Raw genomic sequence first — 17,777 nt, 5'->3', positions numbered from 1 at the left:
CTGAAAGAGTAGTAGATGCTTGGAACAAACTTCCAGCAGACGTGGTTGGTAAATCCACAGTCAATGAATTTAAACGTGCCTGGGATAAACATAGATCCATCCTAAGATAAAATACAGGAAATAGTATAAGGGCAGACTAGATGGACCATGAGGTCTTTTTCTGCCGTCAGTCTTCTATGTTTCTATGAAACGTCCGTAAAAAAAATTCCATCAACTTGGCACCAAGTACTCCACGGTCCTCTTCTTCCCCACCTCCTCTCTGCAGACCCCACTCCCTTCTAGCGCTGATAATATTTGCTAGTTGGGTAATAAAATGTCTGCAAAAAACCCATCAATCTCTGAGAGCAGCAAGGGACCTCACAATCTTGAGTCCTCTAAATCAGGGGTCTCCAGCCTTGGCAACTATAAGATTTGTGGACTTCAACTCCCAGAGTTCTTTGCAAAGCTTGGTTGAGGAACTCTGGGAGTTGAAGTCCAGAAGTCTTAAAAGTTGCCAAGGTTGTAGACCGCTGCTCTAAATTGGTAATACTTACCTGGTCAGGATTAGAAACCAGGACAGTGATGAAAAATCTTTTCCTTAGGTGCTGAAATGTTGTACGTGCATGCTATCATACGTGCCCGCACCCATAATTCACTGCCTGGGGAGGGCGAAAATGGCCTCCCCTGCTTCCCCAGAGACCCTCTGGAGGCCAGAAATGGCTTGTTTCCCAACTTCCGGTGGGCCCGGTAGGCCCATTTTTCACCCTACCCGGGCTCCAGAGGCTTTCCTGGAGCCTGGGGTGGGCAAAATCGTCCTCCCCATCCCCCCAGAGAACCTCCAGAAGACGAAAATGCCCTTCCAGAGCCTCTGTGTAAGCCAAAAAACAGCTGGCCAGCACACACAGGTGCACTGTGCTACCAGTGTTAGGCAACTTGTGGACTTCAACTCCCAGAATTCCTGAGCCAATCATGCTACCGTGTTTCCCCGAAAATAAGACACTGTCTTATATTAATTTTTGCTCCAAAAGTTGTGCTACGTCTTATTTTCGGGGGGGTGCCTTATATTTCTCAAATAAGACAAATTCACAGGCAGAAAAGCTGACACCCCCAAAGAAAGTGTACCGCACGGTACACTGATTACGGTACAGTACCTGTCAGTATGGCACCCACACACACAAACGACGGCACTTATGTGGTACAACAGTATACTCCCGCTATTGCAGCTTCCAGCCACTAGAGGAACTACAGTCTACGCACTGTAGTGGAGACTGTAATGGCGGTGAGACAGCAGCAGACTGTGTCTGCTGTACTGGACGGTACAAAGTGATGGAAGGGGCCAGCAGAGGACGCCACATTATTACGGTACCGCTATGAACAGCTTTGAATGGTACCGTATGTTTTTCCACCGTACCGTATGTAAACTTGACTACGCCTTATTTTCGGGGGGGTGCCTTATATTAGCAAATTCTGCAAAACCTCTGACACGCCTTACTTTCGGGGTACGTCTTATTTTTGGGGAAACAGGGTAGCTCAGGAACTCTGGGAGTTGAAGTCCACATGTCATAGAAGAGCCAACTTTGCCTACCCTGGAGCTAGGCCAACGGCTCGCCTGCTGGTATAGATGGCTCCACATGCCACCTGTGGCACTTGTGCCATAGGTTCACCATCACTGAACTGGGAGAACGTAGAAAAACAATTGTTTTATACCTTTTCTTCCTCTCAAAACTTAGTAGCTTCACGATGTCCCGAGTTCAGTCCTCCAAATTTCCCAGCTGTCCACCTGTGGCCTTCAACTCCCAGAATGCCCCAGACATACTCTAGCTAGGGGATTCTGGGAGATGAAGACTTCTGCCCTTCAAACATACACACACACAAATCTTTTAACATTACCACGGTTGAGAAAGATTGCCATTGCTGGTTGCCATTGCTTCTCTTCAAACGATAGGGTTTTTTTGTGGGGTCGGGGGACTTTTGGCTCCTATGACAGCTCCAGATATTTCTTTTTTTAAAAAAAAATATTTTTATTGATTTTCAAAAAAGACAGACAAAGACATACAACATTAAACTTTTAAGGAGCTACCATTGCTCCGCTTATCATAGAAGTCTAACTATTACAGAAATATAAAAATCAGATCAAAGCAGAAATACCACACATGTAAATTACATTCTTATTGAATTCAACTCTATTTTTATAATATTAAACTTATTATTCAGATTTCTTTATATTTTAAGATATTCTATACTTAAACAAAAAAGGGAGGTTATTAGTGATACAGAAGAAAAAGAAAAATGAAAGAATATATACTTCTAAGTTAGTTATACTATATATGAATTCATTCTATCTTATAATTAACTATTAATACCATTTTTAAAATTCCACCAGTCATATGCTTTATTCCATATTTTATAAAATTCTGTTTCAGTTTGATTATTTAAACATTTAGTCAACAGCTCCAGATATTTCACCAAACCATCTTCAGGGGGTTTTTTTGAAGTGCAGAAAGACTCCCAAATGATTAAACCGGTCCCGTTTTCGAATTCATCTTATGTGATCAGAGGCTAAGTGTTGTGTTGACTTGCTATTTTGTGGGGTGTGTGTGTGTGTGTGTGTGTGTGTGTGAAGGGCAGAAGTCATCCCTGCTCAACTTGTCTTTACTGTGTGGTCTTTTTGAGGTTTTCTGGCCCTTTTCCTCACCCATCCTCCAAACTCTGTGTGCTCTTTTTTACTTTCCTGGTGTGGCTGCAGTGTGACCCTGAGGTTTGGCTGCTTAAAACAGGTAAAGAGCTCTGTAGGTCAATCCAAATGGAGGAGGCCAGGAAAGCCCCTGCAAATTGGAACAGATTTGGTGTGTAAGTCACCTGGTAGAAAAGGCTAGGAGCTCAGTCTGTTTTCTAAATCAGGTTTTTCCAGTCCAATTCCGGGTGGTACATTGCTCAACAATAGTAACTGTGGTAGGGATCTTGGAGTCCTAGTGGACAACCATTTAAATATGAGGCAGCCGTTTGCAGCAGCTGCCAAAAAAGCCAACACAGTTCTAGGCTGCATCAACAGAGGGAGAGAATCAAGATCGCGTGAAGTGTTAATACCACTTTATAAGGCCTTGGTCAGGCCACACTTGGAATCCTGCAGTCAGTTTTGGTCGCCACGATGCAAAAGGGATGTTGAGAGTAGAAAAATTGGAGAGAAAAGCAAACGAGATGATTAGGGGACTGGAGGCTAAAACATATGAAGAACGGTTGCAGGAACTGGGCATGTTGAGTTTAATGAAAAGAAGGACCAAGGGAGACACGATAGCAGCCTTCCAATATCTCAGGGGTTGCCCCAAAGAAGAGGGAGTCAAGCTATTCTCCAAAGCACCTGAGGGTAGAACAAGAAGCAATGGGTGGAAACTAACCAAGGAGAGAAGCAACTTAGAACTAAGGAGAAATTTCCTGACAGTCAGAACGGTTGATCAGTGGAACAGCTTGCCTCCAGAAGTTATGAATGCTCCAGTACTGGAAGTTTTTAAGCAGATTTTGGATAACTGTCTGAAGTAGTGTAAGGTTTCCTGCCTAAGCAGGGGTTGGAGACCGCCAAGGTCCCTTCCAACTCTGTTGTTGTTGTTGCTGTTGTTATTAATTCAGATGTGTGGGGTTATTTCCCTCTTAGCTGGGCCAGTGGCTCTCCTGCTGGGGATGATGGGAGAAACCAACTGGATCAAGTGTGAAGCTAAATTGAATTGGGTTCGATCCAAGGGGAGTTAGTTGTAGAATGAGCTTCCTTTGGATTCAGCAAAGAACCAGGTTGTGGTTAAGGCTGTAGGCTAGAAACCAGGCGACTGTGTGTTGTAGTCCCACTTCAGCATGAAAGCCAAATCGGTGACTTTGGGCCAGTCAACAAGAAGTTCTAATCCCACCTTCCATGTGAAATGTCAGCTGTGTGAGTTTGGGCCAGTCACCAGGAGTCTCTGAGTTTTAGTCCCGCCTTAGGCACAAGATCCCCTTATATAGAGTGCTGGTGAGACCACATTTGGAAGACTGTGTTCAGTTCTGGAGACCTCACCTACAAAAAGATATTGACAAAATTGAACGGGTCCAAAGACGGGCTACAAGAATGGTGGAAGGTCTTAAGCATAAAACGTATCAGGAAAGACTTCATGAACTCAATCTGTATAGTCTGGAGGACAGAAGGGAAAGGGGGGACATGATCGAAACATTGAAATATGTTAAAGGGTTAAATAAGGTTCAGGAGGGAAGTGTTCTTAATAGGAAAGCAAACACAAGAACAAGGGGACACAATCTAAAGTTAGTTGGGGGAAAGATCAAAAGGAACGTGAGGAAATATTATTTCACTGAAAGAGTAGTAGATCCTTGGAACAAACTTCCAGCAGACGTGGTTGGTAAATCCACAATAACTGAATTTAAAGATGCCTGGGATAAACATATATCCATTGTAAGATAAAATACAGGCAATAGTATAAGGGCAGACTAGATGGGCCAGGAGGTCTTTTTCTGCCGTCAGTCTTCTATGTTTTTATATTTCTAAGTCAACTGGGTGACTGAGCCAATCACCAGGAAACTGTGAGTTCTAGTCCCGCCTTAGGCACAAGTCGACTGGGTGACTTTGGGCCAATCAGTAAGAGACAGGGAGCTCTCGACCCACCATTGGCATGAAAGCCAGCTGGATGACGTTGAGCCAATCACTGTCATCTCATAGGGTGTCAGTTCTTGTAGGGAGGAAGAAGGAGCACTAAATATATTTACTGCCTTGAGCTGTTTGTAAAAAAATAAAGGTGGGAGATAAACAAACAAACAACCCCACTGCCAATTGCTCTTCTCATTCCTCCAGTGATGAACAAGACGGACAGTTTATTATTTTTTTAAAAAAAATATTTTATTTGCACTTAAAATCACCTGGAATGATGGTGGCCTTTGTTGGAAGATTCCCAGGTTTGTTTGCTAATGTCACTCTTGAAAAACTGGTTTTCTTAGTTGCTGCTTCCTTGTCACCCAGCCATATCTTTGTTTTGTTTTGTTTTAATTTATTTATTTAAATTTATTTATTTATTTGTCAAAACATGTACAAGGTAATAGATATCATATAAACATAAAAGCAAGTAGGTAAATTAGGACAGTAGGTCAGGGACGGTAGGCACAGTGGTGTGCTTATGCACGCCCCTTACAGACCTCTTAGGAATGGGGTGACTGTAGAGCAGGGGTCCCCAAACTTTTTACACAGGGGGCCAGTTCACTGTCCCTCAGACTGTTGGAGGGCCGGACTATTAAAAAAAGCTGCGGTTTTCTTAACGCCGCCCTGGGGAGGAGGAGGAGGCGAAGTGGAGCAAGTCCCCAACTCCTTGCCGAGTTTTCTCTTTCTCTCTCTCTCACTCTTTCTTCCTTTCCTTTTCTTTACCCCTTTCTCTTACTTTCTCTCTCTCTCTCTCTCTCTCTCTTACTATCTCTCTCTCTCTCTCTCTCTTGCTTTCTTTCTCTCTCACTCACTCTTTCTCTCTTTCTCTCTCACTCACTCTTTCTTCCTCTCCTTTTCTTTATCCCTTTCTCTTACTTTCTCTCTCTCCCTCTCTTACTATCTCTCTCTCTCTCTCTTGCTTTCTTTCTCTCTCACTCACTCTTTCTCTCTTTCTCTCTCTCTCACTCTTTCTTCCTCTCCTTTTCTTTATCCCTTTCTCTTACTTTCTCTCTCTCCCTCTCACTATCTCTCTCTCTCTCTTGCTTTCTTTCTCTCTCACTCACTCTTTCTCTCTTTCTCTCTCTCTCACTCTTTCTTCCTCTCCTTTTCTTTATCCCTTTCTCTTACTTTCTCTCTCTCCCTCTCTCTCTCACTATCTCTCTCTCTTGCTTTCTTTCTCTCTCACTCACTCTTTCTTTCTCTCTCTTTCTTTCTCTGTCCCTCTCTTTCTCTCTCTTTCTTTCTCTCTCTCACTCTCTCACTCACTCTCTTTCTATCTCTCCCTCTTCCTTTCTCTCTCCCTCTCTATCTCTCCCTCTTTCTTTCTCTCTCTCTCTCACTCACTCTTTTTCTATTTCTCCCTCTTCCTTTCTCTCTCCCTCTCTATCTCTCCCTCTTTCTTTCTTTCTTTCTTTCTCTCTTTCTCTCTTACTTTCGCGGTGAGTGGACGGGAGATTCCGGAGCTTATTGTGTATATGTAAAATCTTGTGCGCTGCCGCGGGCCAGATAAATGACCTCAGCGGGCCGCATGCGTCCCGCGGGCCATAGTTTGGGGACTGCTCCTGTAGAGAGTCTAAGGTTAAAGTTTTTGGGGTTTGGGGAAGAAACCACAAAGTCAGGTTGTGCATTCCAGGTATTGATCACTCTGTTGCTGAAGTCGTATTTCCTGCAGTTGAGTTTCGAGCCGGTTTGTCCTGCCAGAAGTTGCCATCTGGCGTTCTTATCATGAGTTGTGTGTTGGTGACACCTGGAGCAAAAGGCCAAGGCGTTCCTTCATTGTCCAATCCAGCATAATTTTAGTCTTGGGGGGAGAAGGCATCCCTTCTATAATCTTCCTATGATGCACAAATTAAAATGAGCCCAAAGGGGATTTTGAAAACACAACTGGGCTCGAAAAACTTTTCACTGGAGAAGCAAAAACAACCTGGCTTCAATGATTGAAAATCTCTATAGACAAAAGGTAGACAGGTACGGCTAGCCCAGTGTTTCCCAACCTTGGCAACTTGAAGATATCTGGACTTCAACTCCCAGAATTCCCCAGCCAGCATTTGCTGGCTGGGGAATTCTGGGAATTGAAGTCAAAATATTTTCAAGTTGCCAAGGTTGGGAAACACTGGGCTAGACAACCAGAATAGAGGAGAAACAACCATTGATCTATGGAAGTTCTTGACCCTCCATGTTACGGTTGTCCCAAAGGGTTGTTGTTGTTGTTGTTGTTGTTTTGTCAAAAGGCAATCTGGAGTTTCTTTGCTTGCTTCCTCGAAGGCATTTCACCTCTCATCCAAGAACCTTCTTCCATTCGGACTGAATGGCACATGAGTCCTTCAGGATTGGGTGGCATACAAGTTACTATTATTATTAATTAGATTTGTATGCCGCCCTTCTCCAAAACCTAGGGGTGGCTCACAGAATAAATATAGAAACAAAGCGCACAAAACAAATCTAACACATTAATAAACTACAGCTAAAAACTATATATATTACTCAATCAGACAATCCAATCACACCATGCATCATATTTATTGGTCAGTTGATTGAATAAATGAATGAATGAATGAAATAGTCCTTGCAGGCCTCCAGTAGTTAGTGCTCTTTCTGAGGGCTGCAGAGGCCGCTTGGAGGTTTATCTATGCCCAAGGTAGGTGTTTGTGTGTGTTGAGCTGAATCCAGAACTGAAGACGTTTCTTGTGTAGCTTCCCTTGGGTTTTCCAGTTCATGATTATCTAGAGTTCAGCAAATTGTGGAGATGATAAATTCTTGGACGAGAAGCGAAAGGTCTTCTAGCAAAACATGAAAGTCCAGTTGCCTTTTTGAAACAGACAACCGAGACCTTAAGGCAGAGGTCTTCAAAACTTGGCAGAGGTCTTCAAAACTTGGGAACTTTAAAGACTTGTGGACATCAACTCCCAGAATCTGGGAGTTGAAGTTCACAAGTTTTAAAGTTCCCAAGTTTTGAAGACTTCTGCCTTAGGTGATTGAAGACCTCTGCCCTAGGGCAATCGAACGAGCCATTTCTGATCTGCAGACGATGGCCTACAGGCCATGTAGAAGATGTCGTTGGACCTGTTGGCTTTAGTTGGGTGGTGAGCACACGTTCTGCGGCATCCTTGTTTGAACTCATCAGAGCTTTGCCCCACGGACATCCAGACGGGCCAGTGACCGAATTTTAAATGGAAGCTAACTTTCATCTCACTTTGCGGCCTGGGCATTAAAACTATGAACAGATATTCAGGAATATTAGTTGTTTCCCTATACCTAGGGTGTCCAGGAAACCTGGAAAACAGGGAAATAAGGGAAATATTAGGGAAATCGGAGGTTCAGGAAGTACAGTGGTACCTCATGATACGAACCCCTCGCCATACGAACAACCCGAGATACGAACCTGGGGTTCAGAAATCTTTTGCCTCTTCTTACAAACTTTTTCCTTCTTACGAACCCGCTGCCGTCGAGAAGCCCCGCCACCCGGCTGTCGCTTTTTGAAACAGCCAGGGGCTTCCCAGCGTCCTCCTGAACCCGAACACCAAACCCAAACTTCCGGGTTCAGCATTCGGGAGGCCGCCGAGAAGCCCCCCGGCTGTTTCAAAAGGTGACAGCCGGGCGGCGGGGCTTCTTGGTGGCCACCCGAACTTTTGCCGAACTTCCGGATTCGGCATTGGGAGAATGCTGAGAAGTGCCCGGCTGTTTCAAAAGGTGACAGCCGGGCGGCGGCGTATTTTTGCCGGGGTTTTTTTGTTGCACGGATTAATTCATTTTACATTGTTTCCTATGGGAAACAATGTTTTGTCTTACGAACTTTTCGCCTTACGGACCTCCCCCGGGAACCGATTAGGTTCGTAAGACGAGGTATTACTGTATCAGGAAATCATCAGGGAATTCGAGAAAAGAACAGGGAAAAAACAAACAGTATTACAATGTTTAAAAGGAAAAAATCATGCAAATAAAACCAACAGATTGTGCTACCTGGCAGAGTCAAGCAAAAATGATCATAACTGGCAATAACTTGCTTCCTCAGCTACCGATATTTCTCCATGGCTTAGCCGTTTGGTATGACGTCACCTACGACCCCGCGTTAACTAGATCGCAAATTTCAGGGAAATGACAGGGAAATATCAGGGGATTTCAAAATGCTTTCCCCCCTGGACCCCCTGCATACCGCCCCTTCTTCTTTTAAGATTCATCTCTTGGAGGATTGTTTGAGGTCCGAGTGTCGAATGCAGATGAGGCGGCCTTGCAATGTCGCCCCTAACCTTCTCTCTTTCCTTCTTCTCAATTTCTGCTTCCGTCGGATCCTGTGGCAGGGCCCATCCATTCTCACATTCGTTTAGGTAAGGCAGAGGGTTCGTCTGTAATGGGGACTCTGGTTTCAGCCAGGTCGTTCTTCGGGAATGCAGGTGGTCCTCCACTTACGACCACAGCAAGGCTGGAAAGTTCTCTTGCTAAGCAAGACCCTAGAGCAGTGGTTCTCAGCCTGGGGGACGGGATCCCTTTGGGGGTCGAACAACCATTTCACAGCGGTCACCTAAGACCACGGGAAAAGAGAAATTTCTCAAATTTTAGTAGGAACTAAAGCTTTTATTCTAGTGCCTTGGAACAAGCAAGCATTTACAGTGGGGGTGTCTCTCTGACCTCCCTGCCAATCAGCTTAAAGCTCTGTTGGGAGAATTGGCGCTAGACTTATGGTTGGGGGTCACCATAACACGAGGAATTCTATTAAGGGGTCACAGCAAAAAAGGGCAACAAGAATGATCAAGGAAATGGAGCCCTTCCCTTATGAAACCAGGTTGCAATGCCTTGGTCTCTTCAGCCTTGAAAGACGGCGTTTAAGGGGTGACTTGATCGAAGGGTATAAAATCCTGCATGGGATAGAAAAGGTGGATGGAGAAAAATCATTTTCTCTATCACACAATACTAGGACGAGGAGACACTCCCAAAAGCTCATAGGTAAGACAGTGAGGACAAATAAAGGGACATATTTCTTCACCCAGAGGGTCCTTGGTTTATGGAATTCCCTTCCAGAAGAGGTTGTGACAGCTGTCAACCTGGATAGCTTCAAGGCAGGATTAGACAGATTCATGGAGGCCAAGTGTATCGGTGGTGATTGAAACGGATGTCCATGTGCCACCTCTATGTTGGTTGAGGCAGGCAGGATTCCCTTGGGTCCCATTTGTTGGGGGTCAGGGGAACGGGAGGGTTCTGCCTTCTCTTTCTGCTCAAGATCCCCATGGACAATTGGTGGGCCACTGTGGGACACAGAATGCTGGACTCGATGGGCTTTGGCCTGATTCAGCATGGCTCTTTTTATGTTTGCTTGTTTGTTTGTTTGTTTTTATTATTTATTTATTTATTTAATTTGTATGCTGCCCCTCTCTGTGGACTCAGAGCGGCTCACAGCAGTAATAGAAAAACAACATACAATACAAATCTAATAATTAAAACTAAAAACCCATGATTTAAAAAACATGCACACAACATACTGTACATAAACAATATAGGCCTGGGGAAGTTATCTCAGTTCCCCCATGCCTGACGACAGAGGTGGGTTTTAAGGAGCTTACGAAAGGCAAGGAGGGTGGGGGCAATTCTAATCTCTGGGGGGGAGTTGGCTCCAGAGGGCTGGGGCCGCCACAGAGAAGGCTCTTCCCCTGGGTCCCGCCAAACGGCATTGTTTAGTAGACGGGACCCGGAGAAGGCCAACTCTGTGGGACCTAACTGGTCGCTGGGATTCGTGCAGCAGAAGGCGGTCATTAGATTCATTAGAATTATATAGTCATTATATTCATTAGAAAGGTTGAGAGCCACTGCTGTAGAGGTTTCATTTACCTTTCCTTGCTGCAGTTGTTAAGTGAATCCCTGCAATGGTTGCATTTAGTAACCCAGTTGTTAAACGAATCCGGCTTCCCCGGTTGACTTCACTTGTCAGGAAATTACAGAAGGGGATCGCGTGACCCCTGGTGCCGTTGTAACTTCGAACAGTCATTAAACGAGAGGTCATAAGTTGAGGACGGTCTGTGCTTCTGATCCTCTGCTGAGACGGTCCGAGGACGGATCGCGATTTGCACCCTGCGAGGACGGCAATGGAACAGGGTGCGACTCTATCCGTGTTTTAACACTTTTAACATTTCCTTCCTTTCCTCTTAATGCTTCCGAGTAGCAGTTACTCCATTCGTCATTCGATAAGTATGCCGGCAATGAGGTAATGTAGCCAAAGCTCCCATTTCCCCCCCGAAACGATGTTGGCAAGGGGTCTTTGGGCGGGCATGGTCAGTTGGAGGTCGTTTAAAATGCTCTGCGCCAAGGGTAGGCAAAGTTGACTCTTCTATGACATGTGGACTTCAACTCCCAGAATTCCTGAGCTAGCGTGATTGACTCAGGAATTCTGGGAGTTGAAGTCCACAAGTCATAGAAGAGCCAACTTTGCCTAGCCCCTGGCTCAGAGCACCCTGAGCATTAACAATAACACTGGGGAACAACAGTTTCGTTGTCTTAAATCTGTGACTTGTTTTCAACTAACATTTGGCCTCTGGATCCAAAAATAACTACAGTTTTTGTCTATCACATCAACTTTTTAAACTACAGGATATCCTCAAAAGTCATACAACCTCATGCATAGCCAGTGGTATAACAAGCAGGAAGAGGGAGGTTGTGATCCCGCTGCATAGAGCGCTGGTGAGACCCCATTTGGAATAATACTGTGCTCAGTTCTGGAGACCTCACCTACAAAAAGATATTGATAAAATTGAACGGGTCTAAAGACGGGCTACAAAAATGGTGGAAGGTCTTAAGCATAAAACTTATCAGGAAAAGGGACAGGATCGAAACATTTAAATATATTAAAGGGTTAAATAAGGTTCAGGAGGGAAGTGTTTTTAATAGGAAAGTGAACACAAGAACAAGGGGGCACAATCTGAGGTTAATGTGGGGGAAATTTGAAATAACGTGAGAAAATATTATTTTACAGAAAGAGTAGTAGACGCTTGGAACAAACTTCCAGCAGACGTGGTTGGTAAATCCACAGTAACTGAATTTAAACATGCCTGGGATAAACATAGAAACATAGAAGACTGCCGGCAGAAAAAGACCTCCTGGTCCATCTAGTCTGCCCTTGTACTATTTCCTGTATTTTATCTTACAATGGATATATGTTTATCCCAGGCATGTTTAAATTCAGTTACTGTGGATTTGCCAACCACGTCTGCTGGAAGTTTGTTCCAAGGATCTACTACTCTTTCAGTAAAAAAATATATCCATATATAACATATATCCATCCTAACATAAAATACAAGAAATGGTATAAGGGCAGACTAGATGGACCATGAGGTCTTTTTCTGCCATCAATATTCTATGTTTGTATTCATGCAAAGGCTAGAATAGTTACTGCAAGTTAAATTGTGTTCATACAAATAGTTGTTTTTTATCGAACGGTAATTACACATATTAAGGTAAAAGTTTTCGCTTATAGCTTTTTCTGGAGTGTTTAATCTATGGACATTCTCGCTTGATGCTTCAACAATAGTCAGCCCATCCTATGTCCATCCCATCTACCTTGATCCTGTGCCTCCATGGCCTTCAAATCTTGGTGGAATCGTTCACTCTGCTCATCACTGACTGCACCAAGATTTTCCAGGAAGTGAGCAAGAGGGCTATGTAAAAAATGCAATTTGATGCTCATGTTGCCTAATTAATTTTATTATTATTATTATTATTATTATTGTTATTATTATTATTATTATTAATTTATTATTATTATTATTATTATTATTATTATTATTATTATTATTATTATTATTGATTTATTAGATTTGTATGCCACCCCTCTCCGAAGACTCGGGGTGGCTCACAGCAGCAATAAAAACAATGTAACAGTGGAACAAATCTAATATTAAAAACATATAAAACCCTATCATTACTTAAACCTATGATTGCTTTATTATATGTATAAGGTGTAGAGAAAAAACCTGATGTGGTAGAAGAAAACTAACTACAGTTTTGAAACCAGCATGTCTAATTAATTATTAAAAAGCTCAAAAAATCAAACTCAACAGAAATTGTGTTACAAATTGTTCCCCAGTGTAATTTGTGTAGCCTGCCACTTGATCTTTCAGAATGTCCTCAATGGGAGCTGCTGAAGAAATATTAATGTATTTTTACTTGCAGTTCTGAACCTGGGCAAGTTTAAGATATGTGGACTTCAACTCCCAGAATTCCCCAGCCAGCATTGCTGGCAGGGAAATTCTGGGAGTTGAAGTCCCTACATCCTACACTTGCCAAACTTGAAAAATACCATTTTGGCACCTCTTGCTTGTTGATTCCATGTTCAGTCTGGCGAAATGGCAATAATTTAAATGTTATTTTTTGTAAGACACCTCAAGCGAGTCACTGAAAATTTCTGCCGTCAGTCTTCTATGTTTCTATGTTTCTCTAAATAAAATAAATAAATAAATTGTGGTAAAGAAAATTTGTCAACAGGAATGAAGCCTGTGGAGTCTGAGATGGTGATGGGACTTGTGCATTTAGTGGTTGTTTGTGTTATTGCAACCATGGGAGCTTTGCCTGTCACCCTTGTATCTTATGATTTGTGATGATGGCATTTTATGATTATCATGACTTATCACTTGGCCAATAAAGCTATTCCTTTCCATTCCTTATTCTGTTCTGTTTGGTTCTGTTCTGTTCTGTTTGGTTCTGTTCTGTTCCATTCCATATTTTATTTTATTATTTTATTTCATTTATCTTAATTTTATTCCATTCAATTCCATATTCTACTCTACTCTATTCTACTCTTACTCTACCCCACTCCACTCCATATTTTATTCCATTCCATATTTTATTCCATTCCATTCCACTATTCTACTCTACTCTACTCTCTACTCTACTCTCCGCTACTCTCCTCTCCTCTACTCCACTCCATTCCACACCCTCCATATTTTATTCCATTCCATATTTATACCACTCTATTCCACTCCATATTCTATTCTATTCTACTCTAACTCTTACTCCATATTTTATTCCATTCCATTCCATATTTTATTCCATTCCATTCCATTATTCTACTCTACTCTCTACTCTACTCCACTCCATTCCACACCCTCCATATTTTATTCAATTCCATATTCTACTCTACTCTTACTCTTACTCTAAATCTACATTTTATTCCATTCCATTCCATATTTATACCATTCCATATTCTATTCTATTCTACTCTAACTCTTACTCCACATTGTATTCCATTCCATTCCATATTTTATTCCATTCTATTCCATTCCTTATTCTATTCTATTCTACTCTTACTCCATTCCATTTTTTATTCCATGCCATTCCATATGAATGAGCTTCCATGGAAGCTGTAAGTCATCTTTCTCTTTCTGAAAAAAAGTATCTGTGTTTCTCACTCAGCCAAAAATTGTGGCTTTTAAGGATTCTTTTGTGTAGCTTCCCTTGGGTTTTCCAGATCATGATTGTGTAGAGTTCAGCAAATTGTGGAGGTGGTAAATTGTGGAAGTGGGTTCTGGAGTGCTCTCCAGATTCCCCAGCCCAACCCATGATGACCTGCCCAAACAAAGAATGCAAAATTGTAGTCCTCTCTGTTTATTGTTTATTTATTTTATTTTATTGACATAACTGCTCTTTTTCCTTTTGCAAGGAATTCTGCAACTTTCAAGTCTTTCGAAGACAGAGTTGGAACCATGAAGGTAATTTTCCTTCCAAACATGGGAGAACCTCCTCCTCCTCTACTAGCCAATGGAGAGCTGGTTAGTAGTTAAGGCACCAGGCTAGAAAATGGGATACCCGTGAATTGTAATCTCGCTTTAGCCATGAAAGCCAGCTGGGTGACTTTGGGCCAATCACAGAAGACATTGAGTTCTAGTCCCGCCTTAGCCAAGAAAGACAGTTGGATGACTTTGAGCCAATCATAAGAGACAGTGAGTTCTAGTCCTGCCTTAGCCATGAAAGCCAGGGGGATGGTGGATGACTTTGAGCCAATCACAAGAGACAGTGAGTTCTAGTCCTGCCTTTGCCATGAAAACCAGCTGCATGACTTTGGGCCAATCACAGGAGACACTGAGTTCTAGTCCCGCCTTAGCCATGAAAACCAGCTGCATGACTTTGGGCCAATCATAGGAGACAATGAGTTCTAGTCCCGCCTTAGCCATGAAAACCAGCTGCATGACTTTGGGCCAATCACAGGAGACACTGAGTTCTAGTCCCGCCTTAGCCATGAAAACCAGCTGCTTGACTTTGGGCCAATCACAGGAGACAATGAGTTCTAATCTGGCCTTAACCATGAAAACCAGCTGCATGACTTTGGGCCAATCACAGGAGACACTGGGTTCTAGTCCCACCTTAGCCATGAAAACCAGCTGCATGACTTTGGGCCAATCACAGGAGACACTGAGTTCTAGTTCCGCCTTAGCCATGAAAGCCAACTGGATGACTTTGGACCAATCATAGGCGTCTCTGAGTTCTATTCATGCCTTTGGCATGATAACCGGCTGGGTGACTTTGGACCAATTGCTAGAAGACCTGTAATTTTAACCCAGCCTTAGGCATTAAATCCAACTGGGTGACTAGGGGCCAGGCACTAGGAATTTTAGTCCTGCCTTAAGCATAACCAGCTTGGTGAGTTTGGGCCAAGTCTCAAGACTCATTTATGTCGCCAGGCATGGGGCAATTAGATGAAGCCCCCTTCCCCTGTTTATGAGATGTAATGTGTGGTTGTGAATGAGTTGGCCGATTGATTTTAATATATATGGGATTTTAGTAGTAATTTTAATTAATTAGATTTGTTGTTGTGTTGTTTTTGGGTACTCTGTGAGCCGCCCCGAGTCTTCGGAGAAGGGAGGCATCCAAATCTAATAAATAATAAACAGTCCCTCCCTTTCAGCCCAACTGACCTCAAAGGTGGCTCTTGGGGCAGGAAAATTAGGAGGAAGGAGTATCAGATTTATTATTTATTTATTTATTGGATTTGTATGCCGCCCCTCTCTGGAGACTCGGGGTGGCTAACAGCAATAATAAAACAGAATATAATAATAATAATCCAATACTAAAAACAGTTAAAAACCCATTATTATAAAAACCAAACATACATACAGACATACCATGCATAAAATTGTAAAGGCCTAGGGGGAAAGAGTATCTCAGTTCCCCCATGCCTGGCGGCAGAGGTGGGTTTTAAGCAGCTTATGAAAGGCAAGGAGGGTAGGGGCAATTCTAATCTCTGGGGGGAGTTGGTTCCAGAGGGCCGGGGCCACCACAGAGAAGGCTCTTCCCCTGGGTCCCGCCAAGTGACATTGTTTTGTTTACAGGATCCGGAGAAGACTCACTCTGTGGGACCTAACCAGTCGCTGGGATTTGTGCGGCAGAAGATGGTCCCGGAGGTATTCTGGCCCGATGCCATGAAGGGCATTATAGGTCATAACCAACACTTTGAATTGTGAGCGGAAATTGATCGGCAACCAATGCAGACTGCGGAGTGTTCGTGAAACATGGGCATATTTTGGAAAGCCCATGACTGCTCTCGCAGCTGCATTCTGCACGATCTGAAGTTTCCGAACACTCTTCAAAGGTAGCCCCATGTAGAGAGCGTTACAGTAGTCGAACCTCGAGGTGATGAGGGCATGAGTGACTGTGAGCAGTGAGTCCCGGTCCAAATAGGGCCGCAACTGGTGCACCAGGCGAACCTGGGCAAACGCCCCCCTCGCCACAGCTGAAAGATGGTTCTCTAATGTGAGCTGTGGATCGAGGAGGACGCCCAAGTTGCGGACCCTCTCTGAGGGGGTCAATAATTCCCCCCCCCCCCGGGTAATGGATGGACAGATGGAATTGTCCTTGCGAGGCAAAACCCATGTAGATACTGAATTGTTCATAACAAGATATAGGAGATACAGAGTTGGAAAAAAACCTTCAATGGGTGGAGGGATGGAGCAGAAAATCCCAAGGGAGACTCCGGTCTGCTGAACACCTTTTCCTTTTTTTCTTTCAGTCCAAAGTTGTGGGTGGCAAAGATAACGATGGCGTCAACCAGCTCCACTCTCCGACGGCCGCTGGCGACAAGCCGTCCCAGGACAACGCACCTTTCTAAGCCCTTACAGCGTGGCGGTGCATGGCTGCCAGAGCCCCACCCTTTGCTCTTCCCAACACGCAAGGCGGAAAAAAAAAGAGAAAAAAAAGAAGAAAAAAAAAGGAAACACACACACACAACAAAAAAAAATGAGAATTGCGGTCCCGCTCGGAAGAGAGAGGTCCATTCCATCGCTCTTCGCTGCTGGAAATCTTCAGGTCCAATAAAGTGAACAGACGGCTTTTTGTACACTTATACCTACTTTTACACTAAAGGTTTGTCGAGGGTGAATCCCCACGCTGCGCTTCCTTTCCGGAAGGGTTGTCAGCGGGGAGGATTTGGCCGTTTGAGCCCCAGAAAGACCCTCCCCTTTGAGGCGGCTTCAGAGGCTTGTAGGCACGGCCCCCCTCCTCGTTCCTCCAGTTGCAAGCAGAAATTTCAATTTTTTTACACGACCCGGGAAAAATAAGGGTCGTTTCCAGGAGGCGTTTAGCTGTACGTGAAAACAGCCCAGCCCTCTTAATATACCCTTACTCCATCTTCTTGGTATATATAACTAGCTAGCTTTCAGTTATCCGAGCTCGTTTCCTTTTTGGGGCTAATTTATAGTGCCCGTGACTGCTTTGGAAATGTCACCATCTCTTGTTTAGACCGATAAACCCAAGTTTACTTAGGGTTTAAAGATATTCCCACCCTTTCTTCTGGGATTCCCAGTAAGGAATCCCCTCTTAGCCTCAGCTAAGCCTGCCGCCTGGGCTTCTCTTAAGCTTTAATCTCAGAAAGTTTATTTTTGGGGGGGGATTTTCAGGGGTGGAGGGGTGGGGACATCCACGGCGCATCAGCTTTTTCGCATCGCCATTTAGGCCTCCCCCTTCCTCCCACCCTCTGGTTTCTCAGACGCCCGGAGCCGAAATACAAGCCTTACATCACCACCTGCTTTAATCATTTATAATCTTTTTATATCCCGGGAAGTGTGAAAGAAGGTTGTGAGTGATGGAAAGGGAAGGAAACAGGTTGAGGCATCTTACCATAGAAACCGGCATGTGGCTCTTTAATGTTCATTTCAGC

At 43.8% G+C, this 17,777-nt stretch overlaps 1 protein-coding gene across 3 annotated transcripts in view; it reads left to right on the top strand.

The window, feature by feature from the left end:
- Positions 1–17,504, top strand: part of LOC139155625 (tumor protein D54-like) — a 52,418-nt gene extending 34,914 nt beyond the window's left edge. For all 3 annotated transcript variants that reach the window (XM_070730830.1, XM_070730831.1, XM_070730829.1), the window contains 2 exons: positions 14,289–14,337; positions 16,632–17,504. In XM_070730830.1, coding sequence (XP_070586931.1) covers positions 14,289–14,337; positions 16,632–16,730 — 148 coding nt within the window. In that variant the 3' untranslated portion in view covers positions 16,731–17,504. The remainder of the gene's footprint in view (positions 1–14,288; positions 14,338–16,631) is intronic.
- The last annotated feature ends 273 nt before the right edge of the window (positions 17,505–17,777 follow it).

The sequence above is a fragment of the Erythrolamprus reginae genome, unplaced genomic scaffold (genome assembly GCF_031021105.1).
Source record: "Erythrolamprus reginae isolate rEryReg1 unplaced genomic scaffold, rEryReg1.hap1 H_34, whole genome shotgun sequence".
Taxonomy (NCBI): Eukaryota; Metazoa; Chordata; class Lepidosauria; order Squamata; family Dipsadidae; genus Erythrolamprus; species Erythrolamprus reginae.
The sequence above is the reverse complement of the archived record's forward strand: the minus strand, read 5'-3'. Positions and strand labels throughout refer to the sequence as shown.